We start from the raw sequence: 17,315 nt of genomic DNA on the forward strand, positions 1-17,315 counted from the left end.
TGCCGGCTATTATAGCTGCGAAGCTGTAAGCTGAGCGGAGCTATATTGCGGTACTCTTGGTTTTTTTGTTTCGTCGTCTGACGCTCTTTTTTTCGTTTTACATTTGTTCACACAGCAAAGCTGAAAGTCAAATTTTCTGATTGACTTCTTCCTCTAACTAACAGCATTTGCGCGCGTGACGTCATTTCTCACTTGCTTTAGCGAAAGTTTTTAGGTTATTTGCGTGATTAGATTTTGATCATACGCGACTTACCTCACTCAATAAAATGACTTTTGCACTTTAAAACTTAAGTTTAATTTGAAATTGTTTAAGGTCAAAGGAACTCATTTGTGCAGTAAAGGTCCCTAATAAGAGGCTTCTGCGGGATGAATTTTAACTAGCTTTATTAATTTATCGCTGAGTGTTTTACTTAGCTTTTTGAGCGGCGTCGATTTTTTTCAATTTAAATCTGTCTCTGTTCCTATCTCTATTATATGGCACGCAGGTCTATTCTTTCGCAGCTATTCCGGCAATCTGCCGGCTATTATAGCTGCGAAGCTGTAAGCTGAGCGGAGCTATATTGCGGTACTCTTGGTTTTTTTGTTTCGTCGTCTGACGCTCTTTTTTTCGTTTTACATTTGTTCACACAGCAAAGCTGAAAGTCAAATTTTCTGATTGACTTCTTCCTCTAACTAACAGCATTTGCGCGCGTGACGTCATTTCTCACTTGCTTTAGCGAAAGTTTTTAGGTTATTTGCGTGATTAGATTTTGATCATACGCGACTTACCTCACTCAATAAAATGACTTTTGCACTTTAAAACTTAAGTTTAATTTGAATTTGTTTAAGGTCAAAGGAACTCATATGTGCTGTAAAGGTCCCTAATAAAAGGGTTCTGTAGAATGAATTTTAACAAGCTTTATTAATTTATCGCTGAATGTTTTTTAGCGTTGTTTTTTGAGCGGCGTCGATTTTTTCAATTTAGATCGGTATCGGTTTCTATCTCTATTATATGGCACGCAGGTCTATTCTTTCGCAGCTATTCCGGCAATCTGCCGGCAATGTTTTTCCAATTCGAACAATTTTATTTGTTTTCTGTAGATTTGTTTTACCGGGAGTTATTTATTTTCATGCAGGGTTTTGACCTAAAAGTGAAAATGAAGAATTTTGCCGCTATTCGTTCAATTTCTGTTCGATCTCTGGACTTGGTAAATACCTTTGTGACATCGAAGTTTTTTTTGATAAAATGGTTAATACAGTTAACTGTTTTCGCCAGTCTTTTCGTCCAGTTGTCTGTTTGCTTTTGCATTTTTAATAGCCTTCCCAAGTAGCTAATATTTGAGCGATCTCCTTATTATATTGCCTTGATGGTGTTATCTTATGTATGCTAATTTATCTTCTCATGATTTTTTTAATTGCTCTTAAACGAAGTTCATAGCAATTATTGTTGGTCTTTACATGTTGGTCTTTTTTATGCAAATTTTTTTGCTTGACCGTTTTTGCGCTTTTCTTCTAGAACATTCTTTAACTTCTCAAGTGATTTTTTCGCGCTTTCGTTCTTCATTTTTGAGTGATCTATATTGCTCTCACTCCGAAGTAAAGCTTGTTGCTAATATAAAATCGGTTGAAGCATAGAAACAATAAGGGCCTGATAGACGAGTGGGCTGTACTTCTGGTTTGGGCGTGGTCAACTGTTTTTCCACCCGCCTGTCGTTCGAGAAGAATTCGTCCGACATTAGTCGGTTTTTGTTTTGCATTGTAGATCTATTGTTTCATTTGATCTGTGGTTTTTTGTGGCTCCGCTCCAAAATTTTTTATGCCTTTAAATGTTTGCAGAGAGTCATTAATTGCTCTCGTAGAAAAGTAATTATTGTAAACGTGTGTGTCTTTTTTAATAGCCGCACAGCGATAGCTGGGGCTATTATTGGCCTTCTCTTGGTTTTTTTTATTTCGTCGTCATGATTTTTGTTACGACCATATGACGCCACAGCCACTTTTTGTTCATTCGTTCATGCAATTTCAACTGAATTGCATGTGTGACGTCATTTTTCGCTCTTAATGGAGCGAGTTTTTTTGTTCATGCGCGTGATTAAATTTTTGGTCACACTTGACTTACCTTACTCTCAAAAACGACTTCCTCACTTTGAAATTGACTTTTATTTACTTTAATTCAAAGAGAAAAGGTCAAATGGGTGTGTGTCACTCTAAATGAAGGTTATTTGAGATCAGCTAATGGAGGCAGCAATAACCTATACAGATTTTTAATCAAAATATAACAGATCAGCCTTCAATGAAAAGACGAATTTTTTTGGTCTGTCTTTTTTACTGTTTTTAAACTGCCGATATACGAATCTATTGCGGCTATTTTCTGGCAATCTGCCAGCTATGTTAATGCAAATTTTTCGCTTGACCATTTTGTTCTTTTCTTTTAGAGCATCCTTTGACTTCTCCAGTGACTTTTTCACGCTTTTGAGTGATCTCTATTGCTCTCACTCCGAAGTAAAGCTTGTTGCTAATATAAAGTTGGTTGCAGCATTACAAAAAGAAAGGACTTATATCCGAGTAGTCAGTGATTCTAGATAGGGAGTGGGAGGTAAATGGTTCGAATCCCGGTGTGGTCAAATGCTTTTCCACCCGCCTGTCGTTCGAGAGCAGTTGTTGCGACATTAATTATTTCTTCCGTATTACTTTAACATTATTTATCAAAAAACTTTCTGATCTTCATCTTTATCTGTTGGTTTCTGGCCTGGCAGTCTCAGTAACTGCAGTGTTTATCGCCTTATTTACGTAACAAAGAATATTCTGTTATTCATAGCTCAAGTTTGAGACTTGTGGTTTTTTCTCTGTGGCAAATTTTTTTCGAGTTTTTGAGTTTTTTGCTTGTCTCGTAGTCTTTTTGTCCTGTTTCCGCGTAATAACTGTTCTCATTGGCCTTCCGATAAGGAATATTTTCTTCTGTTTTATGCTTTGAGATTGTGGCTAACGGTTTTGTTGACTTTAACATCATTGATTTTCAGAAAATGTTGATTTTATATTCTGCGCCTGTTACTGTTTTTGTACGTGGTCTTTAAGTTGCGTTTGTGAAAGTTGTAGCATGCTTCCGAGCGATAAATAGTTATTGTCGTGAAGTATTTCAAATTTTAGTTACGTTTTTTCTCTTTAACGCTTCTAATCTTCAAAAAAAAAGAGAAATTTGTCTGGCCTTTTTTTGAAACCTTGTCTATCATTGAGTTTGCAAAAAATTGGTGTTAGCTGTCTACGTTCCCTTAAGGCAAGCATTGTTTGCTTCAGTTTTTCTGATTTCATGAAAAAGATGTCATTTTACAGAAAAAAATGTTTGTGTATTTAACAATCGAAGCATGATGTTCTAATGGTCTTTCTTCGAGCCTTAAATTTCGGGCCTGAATCAGTTCTTTTGATAGTAATTCAGGACGTGAATTTCTGTTTTAGTAATTCCTCGTCTTGCCGGTGTTTGTTACGACAATTTGATCACCCGCTTAGTAATTGCAGTGCTTTCGGTGCTTCTACCGCTGCAGCTGTATTTGTCTGCGTGATGTCATTTGTTAATGTGTTCCGTTTAAACTTTTTGGTCAATTGTGTGTGTTTAGAGTAATTGACTTCTAAATTAAGAATGTAAACTCCATTTCACTAGAGATCAACCAAGCTAGATAAGTTTGAAATTTTATTCGAAAATTAGGATTGAACATCTCATTTTTTGAATCACTTTGTCATCCTTAAACTTTGTCTTTAACTTAGGGTCGCAATAGTCTAATGCACGGCTATGTTTCGTATTGATTTTATTGGCCTATAGTTTGAGATTCTGAGTTCTGCATTTTAATTTAGTTTAATGGAACCGTAAAGCAAATTGTAACCTTTTATATCCTTTTCTAACGTGTTTCGATCTCAACGTACGTCGGTGGATACACTTTGATTGTTTTCCAGCACTCGTTAAAATTTTTCTTGATCGAGGCTGCGGTATTTTGTAACACAATGCAATTAATTGTGTGCAGTTTTTTGAAGGCGGTTTATGTTTCTGATCCGCCTGAGAAAACTCAAACTTGTTCTCATTGAGCTGATTTTTGCTTTTTTTTTACAATAATTGCTGAATAATTGCTTTTCCGTTTGTGCCCCCCCCCCCCCCCCCAGCTTAGTGGGTATATGTTATTTATTATTTGCGCACCCCCCCCCCCCCCCCCCCCCCCAGACGACCGTGTCATATGCTTACATAATAATTTCAATGTAATGGTATGTGCTCCTTACTCCTTAACTGGGCGTTGCATAACGTACGGGGGCACAAACGGAAAAAATCCCTTTTCACAATCTATTTGTTGAGGAAAGACCTTTCGCTGAATTGTCGGGTCTTTTCGATTGTAGCCGTGATGGGGTGGGGGCTATAATGGGAAATACTCAGGAGTGAGTCTTGATAACTTTTGGGCCGTTTTCCCACCTCTTCCCTTTTTTTTGAATTTGCTTTTTGTGCGAGAATTTGTATTTGTTAATGAATTGCTGTTGAGTGCAGCTTGAAGGAATTATTGTAGCCATATCTATGCAGAACTTTTGCGTGGCCGTTTTGACTACGTCTTAACTGCTCTCATTTATATTTTTAGCATAGCATAAAATTGAATAATAATGCGTTGTAACTTCAGAGTACGCTGTCTCGTGTTATAAAATTCGAGGTCCCACCGAGATTTGAACTCGGATCTTTGGATTCAGAGTCCAAGGTGCTAACCATTACACCATGGGACCTGGGCTCTATAAAATTCTATTTGGTTGATATTAGCTAACTAACGAATGCGTCCTATCAACCGCTACTCTCTTTAAATTGTAGCTCAAAATCAACAAGTAAACTGACGAAACGGTAGAATAAAATGAATTCGACAGAATGACACAGAGACGCCGGTAGAGCCGAACGGTCGCAGAGCCTAATGCCACCAAATAAGATTCAAAGCCGAATATTTCCAGTGCTCGTACCCCCCCCCCCCCTCCCCAGATTAATATTCGACAGCCCCCCACTCATAGTATTTATAGGGGGGCTATATTTTCTGGGTGTGTGTATGTGGGGTGGGGGGGGGGGGGGGGGGCTATGACCACTATAATGTGAAAGACCCAAAAATTTACAAAATAGCGTAACGAAGGTCTGGGACCACTATCGGGGTGGTCGCACCAATCTTTCCCATTATAGCCAAACCTCCAAGCCCCCCCCCCCCCCCCCCCCCAAAGCTTAGTGGTCATAGCCTATTATAGCCCACAATCATGGCTATAATTTCATGGGGGGGGGGGGGGGGGTCTATAATGGGAAAGACCCCAAATTTAAGCTGTCGGCTCTACTTCTCATTTTTTTCTTTTTCGGCTCTGTCCCACTCGGCTCTGATCCGTAGTTCGGAATGATACACTGCTTCTTATTTTAAGCTGTTCGCTTTAATAATTTTGGTAATTGTGACGTGTTTGAAATGCAAAAAGTTCCACGTCAACTTTACCAGTAATACTATTTGATTAAAGGCCTTAGGCCTTGGCGTAGGAACATTTTTAAATGGATTTGTGTAAGTTGGAGAGGATTTTCTGCAGCATTATGGAATCAGAATAGATCTGAATCTTGGATTTGGGTTGCAACGATTAAATATCCTTTGTTGTTTACCCCCCCCCCCCCCCTCCCCTCCAATACGGTATGTGAACCCCGTTACATCATGACCACTTCTAAGTAAATCAGCATGTGGTCATTAACTTAACGGGAACTAATGTGGTAACATAGCACCTAGACATTGGTCGAATTGGACGAATTGGTAAAAATTGAACGAATTGAATGAAGAGAACAAAGTTCTTTATGCAAGTGCGGAGATTCTTAGTTTAAAAAGAGTGCATCGGCCGGGAATCGAACCCGGGTCTATCGCGTGGCAGGCGACAATTCTACCACTGAACCACCGATGCTTGGATTGCATTGGTCAAGTGCCGTTTATATTTCAGTCTGGTGATAATTATCCTTTGTTAATAATGCAGTTGAAACGCTCCCACGTCAAAATTGCTGCTAGTTTTGTACAGTCCCTTGTACCTAACCTCCCAACTTCATTATTTTTGTTCTTTCAGACATGAAATGATAAAAGGCAATCGATGGAAGGAAAAATCCTCACTTCAATACAAACTTTAACAATCAAATATCCAAGCACGTAACCAATTTTTATACCTCTTGGTGATATCACAGCAATAGGAAAAGAACCAAAATACACCAACAGCCCGGAAATAAATCGACCTCATATTTCGGAACAAACATCTTACTTCAGCGGTGTAAAGGGAACACACACAACGACAGGTAGAGCTCTTTTTTATCATCAACCTCGACTATTCAACTCAATTCAACTGCATGTAAAAGTTATAAGAAGCTCTGGTTACATTGCCTTCCAACGCCCCGCGAAGGTGGTGTGGGTTTTGGGGATATAAACAGACTGGTTACTAACCAAACATTGCCGTTATTTTCTGTCGCATATTCAAATTTTGGTTGCCATCGAACTTCATCTGGGTTAAACTGGCACAACGTTGAAATTCGCTTATTATATTTATTACGTTGACAGGCAATACAAAGTTGTGGGGTTATAATAAGAGAGATTTGGGTGTGATTATCAATACAAGACTGAGAAAGAAGGAGAGATGGTTCAGCTTACGGTGGACAAGGCGCCCGCCAATGACCCCGACTTCCCCTTCACCAATCTGGTCGCTGTCAGCCCAGAAGACTTCCTTGAGAAGGACCAGTGAGTAGCACTGTTGTTCTTGACATACTTGTTGAATAATTCTTTGATCTGACAGACGCTTTGCTGTACTTGATTATTGTACTTTCCAATCAAATAGAGGGCTCCTCGGAACAAAATGAATATTGGCACTTTGACGAGTAGGTCGATCTTTAAAGGCATTCTGTTTCAATAAAAAAGAACTATTTTTTTTAATTGCCCTCAAAAAAGTTTAGCAATTATATTAGTCCTGTTGGTCTTTTTTGCGATTTTTCACTTCACCGATTTTTTTTCTGGTCCATTTGACTTTTCGTCTTCGAAAAAAGGGGATAAACAGGTAGCGTCCAGAGGGCATAAAGAGCTCTTAGAGCCTTTCAGCTCAGTAGTCTCCAACTATGCGATTCACGGAAACTGTTTTGGAGACGTATACTCATGGCGTGAGGGGCGGCTCTTATAGAGTTTGACCCACACGAATGAAGAGATAAATTTTGAGACCACGGGGAAGAGAATAAGTCCCGTTTTTTATTATAGATGCGAAGCTGTGAGCTGAGTGGAGCTATATTGCGTTGTTCTTGGTTTTTTTACAATTCAAAGAATTTGAATTGTATTGGGGCGCTGTCTTTTGTTTAAGATGTGTTCACACATTTTCATGATTTTTGAAGTCAAATTGTAGTAGTGATTTTGGTCACGCCGAAACAGGAAATGGAGCGAAAAAGCGAGTGGTTTTGCGGCGTGAATTTTATTAATTTCTAAAGTAGAGTGAGAATACGGTGTTTGAACAAAAATTCGCTTTCTCGCTAGTGGTTTTTTGTTCACGTGCGGCAATTTCACTTTGATTTTTACTGTTTTTGTCGATTTTTGGATCAGATTTTTTTCTTAAGGGTTTTCCCAATCCATTCATAGTTCATTCTAAGCCCGATTATTTGTTTGAACCAAATTTCGATTTCTCGCTGGTGGTTTATTGTTCACACGCGGCATTTTGATATTGATATTCGTTTTTTTAACTGATTTAGAATTGGTCTTCCCAACTCACTCATAGTCCAATGTAGGTCTAGTTTTTTGTTTAGTCAATGAAAATTCTCTGAATTGTCCGTCAGGACGTGTCCTGCTATATTTTCTGTTTCGTCGTCTGACGCTCTTTCTCATTTTACATTTGTTCACACAGCAAAGCTGAAAAAGTCAATTTTTTTGAATGACTTCTTCCTCTCACTAACGGCGTTTGCGCGCGTGTTAGCAAAATTTTTTTGCGTTATTAGATTTTGATCACAAGTGACTTACCTCACTCAATAAAATGACTTTTGCACTTTAAGTTTAATTTGTGTTTGTTTTAGGTCAAAGGAACTCATATGTGCAGTAAATGTCCCTAATAAGAGGCTTCTGCCGGATGAATTTTAGCAAGCTTTATTAATTGATCGCCGAATGTTTTACCTAGCTTTTTGAGTGGCGTCGATTTTTTTCTCTATTTAGATCTGTCTCTGTTTCTATCTCTATTATACGGCACGCGGGTCTATGCTTTCGCAGCTATTCCGGCAATCTGCTGGCTATGTTTTACTTTTTACTGTAATTGTCATCTTTGTTCAGACATGTGAAGGTGACTTCGGAAAGTGGGAGGATGTTCCACGTCTTCTCAATCAGAAGGATGCCAGAAGTGAACAGAGGATCCATATGCTTCAACACTGGACAGGTTAGCTAGTTAAATCAGTCTCCACTCTTTTCGCAATAAAGTCCTGGTAATGGTTGAGACGCGCACTGCAAGAACATAAAGGGATAACTTCATTTTTAATAGTCGCCCTCATCTCCTTAGCCGGCTATTATAGCGCTCCTAATTTTTACGACTCGAAGAGAAGCATTAGTAGAGCGTCTTTTTGATCGATAATGCTTGGGGGTAATAAATTTAAAGAATGAATTCTTTGCAGATTTTTTTTGTTTTTGCCTAAAATTCTGTTTTTTTGCCTTTAAGATTTTTTTGTGTTCATTTGTTCAGTTAGTGTTGCTGGTAGGTTTTTTGTTACTATGTTAAAAGAAAGGAAGGTTTGATTGTACATATTTTATGAAACAGTTTTAAGTGTTTTTCAGTATCGTGTGCTCAAAGAATAAGCAGGAAGTATTTCGTAAAGTTTGTTGACAACATTTGTTGACCTCGCAATTTTGAGAGAAAATTATTTAAAAAATGTAACATGTTTGTTAGATTCTGTTCTTCAATGTTTTTGTTTTTTAGTCAGTTTTTTTTCTACTTTTTAAGTATCGTTGGTTATTTTCTCTGATATTCATTTATTGAACGCATATAAATCATACCAGTCAGTCTGTTATAAAAAAATAATGCTTTTGGAGTTTCAACTGATGAAAAGTTCGCAAGAAATTATTTTCATAGTTTGTTTTACCTCAAAGATTATTTCCTCTGTTGTTCAATTGTATATTGAATTTGATAGCTTTATCAGATAGGGGTTGGATTTTACTTTGAGTGGGTTTCGGGCTCTTCATGCTATGCTGATTGTTTACTTCGCCACTCAAATTTGTTTTGCTTTGCTTCATTTTGCAGCTTTTTTGACGTTTTAGGCTAACTCTTTTTGGCTTTTCTAGGCGAGTTAAATTCTTCGCTCATTGTACTCAAATTATTTTTGAATGAACGTTGATCAGCGGAGCAATCTAAAAGTAATGAAAAAAATAAAGAAGGAAACAGGTTAAACCCTTAAAGCTGGGTTTTAGATGCTCCATTTTTGGTCATTCCAATGAGTCGTAGTTATAAGATCAAATGTTTATTTAATTGGAGACCAACCCTTATATCCTCTCATTGAGAAACATGAGTCTTTTTGTCTACAACCTCCAATCAAAATAGCTCGCTCTTTTAGAATTTATTGTACTGTCAATTTTTTGTCGTTTTTTTTACTTCCACTGGGGTTATGAAAAGAATTGCCAAAATTTTCCGTCAATGTGTTGGATAGGTTTTTTGCTCCCAAACGAATATTTGTTTAGTAATTTATAAGTTCTGGTTTTTATGCTGTATCGGTAATAACAGAGCAATTTATAGCGGAAGACCAAAAATTTGTTTTGCAACATTTTTAGCAAATGTTTTTTTCATTGCGCTATAGTAGTTTCCGTCTGCTCATTCTTCTCACCTAAAATGAACGGAGTCAATGCCGAGATAGGAAACAGGAAACATTCTTAAAGATCCCTCTTAGATGCCACAAATTTTCTTCCAACCTTAGTACATTTCCAACTGTATATATCATGTCGGCCAAAGTAGTGTCAAATTAATGAGTTCGGCTATTTAAAACTTGCCACCCGGCGCTCGAAAATCTTTTCAAAACCTTTTTTGTTTTTTTTAAATTGAAACGCGGATTAGTCTATTTTTTCCCACTCCTAATTTTTGGGCTTTTGGAGGCTGCGTTGCCACCCCGTGAAGCCTACAAAAAATAGCACAAAACAGTGGCAATTTGATTTAGGCAATTGAATTGAGGGTGAACAAGGTTTTAAAATTTCACCATATTTGGGAGTATTTTGCTTTCGCGAACGGCAATTGAATTTTTTTTATTGAGAACTGTTTATTTTGGACAGCAAAGGTTTGTTTTAAGCAATGTAGGTTTTTTGATTTTCTTTAAAAAATCTAAGCATCTAAGCTATTGTAGTTATGATTAGGTCTTTTAACATCAATTAGGAACCAGTTGTTTCCTTTGAACAAAGTTTTCAAAGTGTTTGCCTTTATTTAAAAAATGCATCAATGCATCAAAATGCTTTATCGGTTCGGTCGGCTTTTGAGCTCAAAGATGTTGGAATGCTAGATTCGATTGCCGAGTGTAAGTTGATTTCAAGCAGAACTTTTTTCGATATAGTTTTTTTCGAGAGGTACAAAACGCCTGAATTTACAAACAAAATAGCAACACCCAAGTCGTAGTTGTCAACAAAATTGATGGGTTGTTAAAGGGGTGCTGATATTTTTTGCCTCCGTTCAAATTGCCTTACCTTAGTATATTTCCAATTATTCATAGCATCTAGGTCAAATCAATCTAAACTTATTCAGCTCAGTTATTTAAATGTTGCCAGCTGGGCCTTGAAATTAGCAACTTTAAAAAATCAATGTTTTTGTGCTACTCCTGTTTATGGTCTTACAACTTTTCCCGTCCATTTTCTATTATGTTTACCTCAGCAAAAGTTTTTTGAGCAATGTAAATTTTCAATAAATATTATCAAATCTTCGAATTATGCCTGAATGTTCAAAAGGATTGCCAAGCAACAATTTGGAAAATAATTTGCCAAGTACATTTTCTTTTTTAATATTTTCATCTTTTCCTTTTGTACCAACGCCAAGTTGATTTTTAGCACCTAGTGACAGCATATGCCATTAAGTATTAAATCTCATGTAAAAATATGGCACGTTTTGTTGGGTGTAAATAAGCAAATAATACGCGCCCGCTAAGCTGCGAAAAAATAAAGGGTCTCTGGTAATTAATAATAATAATTTGAAACTCAATAAACATCCTGGTATTAAAATAACCTGCAATTAGAGGACAACGTTAACTGTTTGTAGCAAGAACTAATTGACATCGTTCTTTTTTTTACTTTTTGCGGGGATAAGCATTTGAAGAATAATGCTATTATCAGTATTTTAATTTGTTTGCCAATTTACCACAGTTTTTCTTATTTTTGATTGCTTTGTTGATTTGTGATCAGCTTCCTGTGTTCTTTGAAGAAAGCGGCAACAATTGCTATTAAATCTTGAATTTTTGAAAGTTTAAAACTAAGATTTAATGGTGTTTAGATGGCGGTTCTTAGTCCGCCAGGCGGAAGACGACTCTTGTCCGCAGGCAGAATCGTATTGGCATCAAGAAATTCTGTTGTGCGCTAACCAGCTAATTTTTTTAAACTTTACGTTTATTTGATCTCGAGTAAAGTTTGAATTTATTATCAGTCTGATTCTTTTTCAAAATTTTTGGTTAAAGATCTTCAGTGACCATTTACGCTTGACACAGGTGGGCACTTCTACCCCGCCTGTCTTTCGAGAGCGATTCATCCAACGTTACTCGGTTCTTTTGCTTGAATTATTTTGTCAACTTGATAATTTTGTTCAGCTATTGTTTCTACTTTTTAAAAACAAAAGCTGTTAGAGAATTCTGATTCTGCTCCTTTTTTTCAGCACTACAATAACGTTTCATTTTGACTAAAAAATTAGCATTCTGATAACACGATATATAATTTTTAACTGGTGTTTTTTCAGTTTTGTTTGACCATTTCGAATTAAATTTAAATTCTTGTTGGCCAATTATTGCGGAGTATCGTTGCCTTGAATTTTAGTGTTTGCGTTTGCTGTCAAATTTGTTTGGTTCATGGTTTTTCAGTCCTGATTAATAAATTGGTCGATTTTTTGAGGCTTTCCTAAATCTTCATCAGTTAATTATTTTGAACAAAATTTAACTGCCGTATTTGAGTAAAATTGGGTGAGCTCTATTGGAGCTCTATACCGATATTATTGTGCTTCTGAAAACTTGCAAAGTGGTTCGTTTTTTGGCATCCGATTACAGTAAAGTTTTTGCAAGTGTTTGCTAGTTTGTTTCATTTTGAGAAATTATATCCGAGCGTCCGGACGTCTCTCAAAAAGATTTGAAATTTGAATTGTCATTTTTATTGTTGCTGTCTGAACTTTGAAGAGTTTTTAACAGGTTTTTATCAACATTGTTAATGACTGTCAATGGTAAGATGGGGGCATGGCGATATTTTGGTTTTACTTTTTTATTGTACATAACAATCATTTTTTATTGTATATAACGATCATCATCACATGTATAGACCGACTATTCAACCAAGGTAAAAGGCTGGTCGAGCACTTGGGCCATTTCGGAACTCGTATGTTACGAAAGTTCGGATTAAATGGCTAAGGATTTTACACCACGATGAAACCAAGCTATTGCCCTAATGCATTTTTTTGCATTAGCGAACTCAATGAAATGATATGATGCACAGTAGGATGTCAAGTACAAAATTAGGAAAAAATTTTTGCCGTGCACAGAATCATGCTAGTAATTTTCTTCAAGTACGGTAAAACATCATACTGCTGTTTTTCGTGGAGGGAATAGAATACTCAGTTTCATCAATTTGAAACCTCTGCAATGTTTTTTTAGAGGCAGTTTGCCAGTCTGGGAGCGGGACAAAAAGTGGATGTGGAAGTGTACAGATTTGAGCAGAACGAATACGTCACTGCCATCTCACTAAAGACAGATTTCATCTCAAAGAAGACGTTTGTGTGATTCTTGTTTCTCTGAACTAATGAAGTGTTTCCTGTGGTAGAACATTGATATGACTGTATAAGTTTTGGTCAAATGATTTTTTTTCAGTCGGAAACCAACACCATGAATGTGAGAAATCATTTTTCATTCAAGCAGTGTTGTGTAGTAAAGTGCACAAATTGTAAAACCTGCTTAGTTGAGTACTAATGGTCATTGGCTTACTAAACCTGAACTTAAGTAATATGATAATTATAAATGCTGTACCGAAAGGTTGACATTTTGTCATTTTAGTGCCCCCTCTGACCGGCCATTTGACACTGACAAAATGGCTCGTGAGTTCTGCATGCAGTTTCAGAACCAGGCCATGCAGCTAGGACAGACGATATTCTTCAAATTCAATGACAGCAAACTCCTCCTCTCCGTAGTTGAGATCAGTGGTTAGTAGTGTACACAGTTTTACGTTCGTTCACCCAATTCATTTAACCCCCGCCAGTTTTGAATATCGTTTAAACTCTACATAGGGGATGAAATTATTAGGGATGAAAAGACGGCACATCTTCGTCTAAAAAATCGCCTAGTCAGTTTCATGCAGGTAACTCTGATTATCATAGGTTATACTGTTTTTATTGACAGTTACGGGCTTGAACTGTGACAATTTTTGTTCCTAAATGAGTTTTGTTGACATGTATGTCGTCGTGATGTTGTTTTCTCTTTTCAATTTTTTGAGTCTTGCAAATTTGCTACCGTATTTTGAGCAGAGTCTGGTCTGTTTTATTTCTAACGCAACAACGTTAGACAAGATTATTTTGAAATTGTTTTTGCAAAGCTGCACCTTCATTGAGTTGTTTGTTCTGGCATAGCCCTTCTTTATGCGCTCGCAGCATTTCCATCGTTCAATTGCAAATCGCGGTTTCTGTCTCTGTCCAGTAGAGTTGTATCGGCCGATGTAATTGTCTTCAGAGTTGTTGAAAATGGACTCAGTCCTCTGGGCAAATTGACTGCAATTTTTCAAATACAGTATTGACATCTTTCACTGGCAAGAAAGCTTTGATTTCTGATAAGCTCTCGGAACTCCCAGTAATTGTTGTATTCCGATGATTTGTCGGCTGACTGCTCATGTCTCCACACGTTCTGACCACGGTAAAAGAAACAAAAATGAATTTGAATGTTTTCATTGCACTGAAGGATTGAGTTCCGAACTGTAATTTTGAAATCGATTGTTACTCATTTGGTTGATGCTTCCGGAAGAGAACAGAATAATTTTTGGTAGCTCTTTTTATCAGGAAGAGCAAGTCAATGGCAGGCAGAGTCGCAAAAACAAAATTCTTTTTTCATCTTGGGGCCTTGATTCATAATACATGAACTTCTCATCACTGTGCTATCTGTAATAACTCGGGAATCTCAAATCAGTTCAGCGACGAAGGTGCACCCATTTGTGGACGACTTTCAACGCTAAGAGGAATTTTCTCTTTTCAATTTCTGCTGGATCAGGTAAATGGCTATGAACTGTGATAACTTTGATTTGTTCATTGTGTAGCCTGACTCTGCCATTGCATTTTGTAATACAGCAGCGCCAAGATGCGCCATCTGTAAGTTGTCGGTGTCTAATATAGCCATAGCCTTCAAAGACGAGCAATTCCAATTCATTGTTTGTCTGAATGAATTCCATATTAACAATTTCCGTCAAAATTATGACGCCAAATATCGTGAGACACTCATTTTTATGCATCCCATTTAAAACAAAACCTGTCATTGAGCTTGAGAACTAGTTCACTTTTAATACTTTGATTAATTGATTCGATTTAGCTTAATTGTCGGATTAACTTTCGTTAATTAATGCGTTGAGTCAAAATCTGTAAAATTTTAGAACTGTTTTGTCTGGGACTGTTTTTGTCCGGACACGGTACGCCTCACAAAAATTCAGTACTTAATAATTGCATTTAATGAAATGCTGGGATCTATTGACAATTGTTTTGTGTTTTATTAAATTATTTATTATATAATTGATTAATAATTTTATAATTAAAATAATTATAAAATTGGTTTTTATTATTTTGAGCTCTGTTTTGTATTCTATTATCATTTCGAAAATAGGATTAGAGGGTTATCCATGAACGTTCGGTTTTTTATGGCAGGCGATTTGACAAGATAAACATCATGACAAATTGTTTTGATTTGCAGTCGAAATAAAAAGCGGTCAGAGAGAAGCAGAGTGGGCCACCGAAAACTTGTTTGTTAAAATGGGCAAAGTTATCCTAAATGATGGGTTTCAATTTGTTTTAATGAAATTCTGGTTAAGAATAAGTATTCGTCTATAAAATGCATATTTGTTAAGATAAAGTTCGAAAAAGTTTGTTGGTTTTTTCTTAGTGCTTTTGTCAGTAGTTTAGCTATCGATAATAAGGCAATAAAAAGTTTCGCGACAAAATAAATAAAGATTTTTTTTTCAACTTCAGACTGTTGAGCTCGACCTTTGTGTGACTAACCTGCAATGAAATGCAGGTTTTCTTTGACTAGCCTGCATTGAAATGCAGGTATTGTGTGACTGACTAACCTGCATCATTGATCAGTGTTTGTGATTAAATTTGCCAATTACGTTGAGCTGATGTGACAACAGTTTTCAAGAAAAAAAATGTGATTTCCTATTTCCTCAATACGAGTATGGTCAACATTTTTTGATGGAGGAATGTTTCTTTGCGATATACTCGCTATGAAACAACCATTTTCAGCCTTGTCCTTATTTTTTTTCTCAGGCTGTGTTCATTTGAACAAAAAAGATAAAATATTGAAGTTTTCCTGCAAATTTTGTGTTAACGTGACTTAACTTCGAAATTGTGTGTTAATTGATGCGACAAAAGACTTGTCATCTTTTTAATCAGATGCCTACAACTGTAAAAACAGTTCGTACTAATTGCTCTTGTGCTGAGTTTACAATAATGGATAATTTGTTGCGGCGTTGTTGCTGATCCCTATTTTTGCGCTGAAATAGGTAATATACCGTCTTATTTAGCAAAAAAGGTTAGTCTTCCGATTGCTAGGTTCTGTAATAAAGTTTGTCAGAAAATCACTGGTAATCTTTTCGGAAATTGTGCCTTTTGATAACTATTCACTTTATTTTGACCACAATTTCTTTGGACATCACAAATGATCGAAATGAGAAGTCTGAAGATAAGAAAAAACTATTCGGTCAGCAATAAAGGATTTGTTTCCTTTTTATAGGTAGACCTGTGTTACTGTAAATTAATCAATGTTGGTGCTTTTAATTCATTGTCAAAGCTGCCATTTCAGTTTTGGCATCAAAATCTTCAGTTCCCACTGGAATCTGTTATAGTCGCACGCACACTTGTTATTGTCCTCCGCTCTCATTTTTGAGACATTGGATATAAGAAAATTTGAGCGGTTGTTCCCTCTCAATTTTGGCTGGCTGACAACTTTCAAAAAGTGAACAAAACAAAGGTTAGAAACTGAGCGAGTCAATCAAAGTGCCCAATATCTTGCATCTCTGGTAGTCAGCATTGTTGCGTAATCTTGCAACACTGTGACCGCTATTGACTGAGCCAGCCGAATCAATGCTAACGAAAGACTTGTGGGTTGAAACCCTTGGTTATTAGCCAAAACAGCTATTCTCTTCTGAGCTGGAAGCAGCTTCATCTAAAGCGTCCTGTATTTTTTTGTTGAATCAGCTGCTGTGGTTCTCGGAGACCCAGATTTTGAATCGCATTAGTGGAGTCCTTGATGTTGGTCAGATTGTCACCAGTCAAAACTTCTAGTAGCGTAGATCATTGAGATAGGGAACCGATTTATGCAGCTTCTGCGCAATCATCCTCTAGTGTCTAATTCCTGCAGTAGTTTTCTGATAGGTAAAAATGCTTGGTCTGAAGAACTGTCGGGTATTAAATCTCTGAGAACGTTTTCCAAGGTCGAGTTGTGAAGCGTGTCAAATCAGTTGCTGACCACACCAGACATCTTATCTGAGCTCCACGCCTCACCTTTTTCCAATAAATGTCAAAATTTTCACTGTTTCACAATTATTCCTCGACAGTGACAATTAGTGTCGTCAAGGTACCAGCAATGCTGTATAAGGCTTGGAAAACAACTTTGTGTATACAAACTTGTGTGTGAGTACAACTTTGTGTAGCAATAAATAGCAAAGAAAGCTTTGGTCTTTGGCCTCCTTCTTGGCATTTGCTGGGTGCCATTTGTTTTAAAAAATGAGAGAAGTATTTGATCGGCATTGCGTAGATTTTAATAAAATGTAGTTGTGAACATCAAGACCTAATTGGGCTCATAAGATCCGAACAGTCAATAGTTGTTCATATTGAGGATTAAGAAAGAATAAACTCAAAAACGAGGAGGGTCTTAAGAGTTGTCACACGAAATATCTTATTCAAATACCTGAGGC

The 17,315-nt window shown here is 36.9% G+C and overlaps 1 protein-coding gene and 2 non-coding genes across 5 annotated transcripts in view; 1 reads left to right on the plus strand and 2 right to left on the minus strand.

Annotated features, from left to right (window-relative positions):
* Nucleotides 1–4,653: 4,653 nt before the first annotated feature.
* On the minus strand, nucleotides 4,654–4,725 carry Trnaq-cug (transfer RNA glutamine (anticodon CUG)). The gene has a single exon. It is a non-coding gene; the product is annotated as a tRNA-Gln (tRNA).
* Nucleotides 4,726–5,833: 1,108 nt separating this feature from the next.
* On the minus strand, nucleotides 5,834–5,904 carry Trnag-gcc (transfer RNA glycine (anticodon GCC)). Its single transcript has one exon. It is a non-coding gene; the product is annotated as a tRNA-Gly (tRNA).
* A 118-nt stretch (nucleotides 5,905–6,022) lies between these two features.
* The window catches only part of LOC142339216 (vesicle-fusing ATPase-like), a 44,619-nt gene continuing 33,326 nt past the window's right edge, over nucleotides 6,023–17,315 (plus strand). For 2 of the 3 annotated variants that reach the window (XM_075389065.1, XM_075389066.1), the window contains exons 1-5: nucleotides 6,023–6,283; nucleotides 6,543–6,719; nucleotides 8,277–8,379; nucleotides 12,809–12,924; nucleotides 13,205–13,350. In XM_075389065.1, the coding sequence (XP_075245180.1) occupies nucleotides 6,619–6,719; nucleotides 8,277–8,379; nucleotides 12,809–12,924; nucleotides 13,205–13,350 (466 nt within the window). In that variant the 5' untranslated portion in view covers nucleotides 6,023–6,283; nucleotides 6,543–6,618. The remainder of the gene's footprint in view (nucleotides 6,284–6,542; nucleotides 6,720–8,276; nucleotides 8,380–12,808; nucleotides 12,925–13,204; nucleotides 13,351–17,315) is intronic. The other variant, XM_075389067.1, reaches the window with a different exon arrangement.

The sequence above is a fragment of the Convolutriloba macropyga genome, chromosome 5 (assembly GCF_964194025.1).
Source record: "Convolutriloba macropyga chromosome 5, txConMacr16.3, whole genome shotgun sequence".
In the NCBI taxonomy this organism is placed as follows: Eukaryota; Metazoa; Xenacoelomorpha; order Acoela; family Convolutidae; genus Convolutriloba; species Convolutriloba macropyga.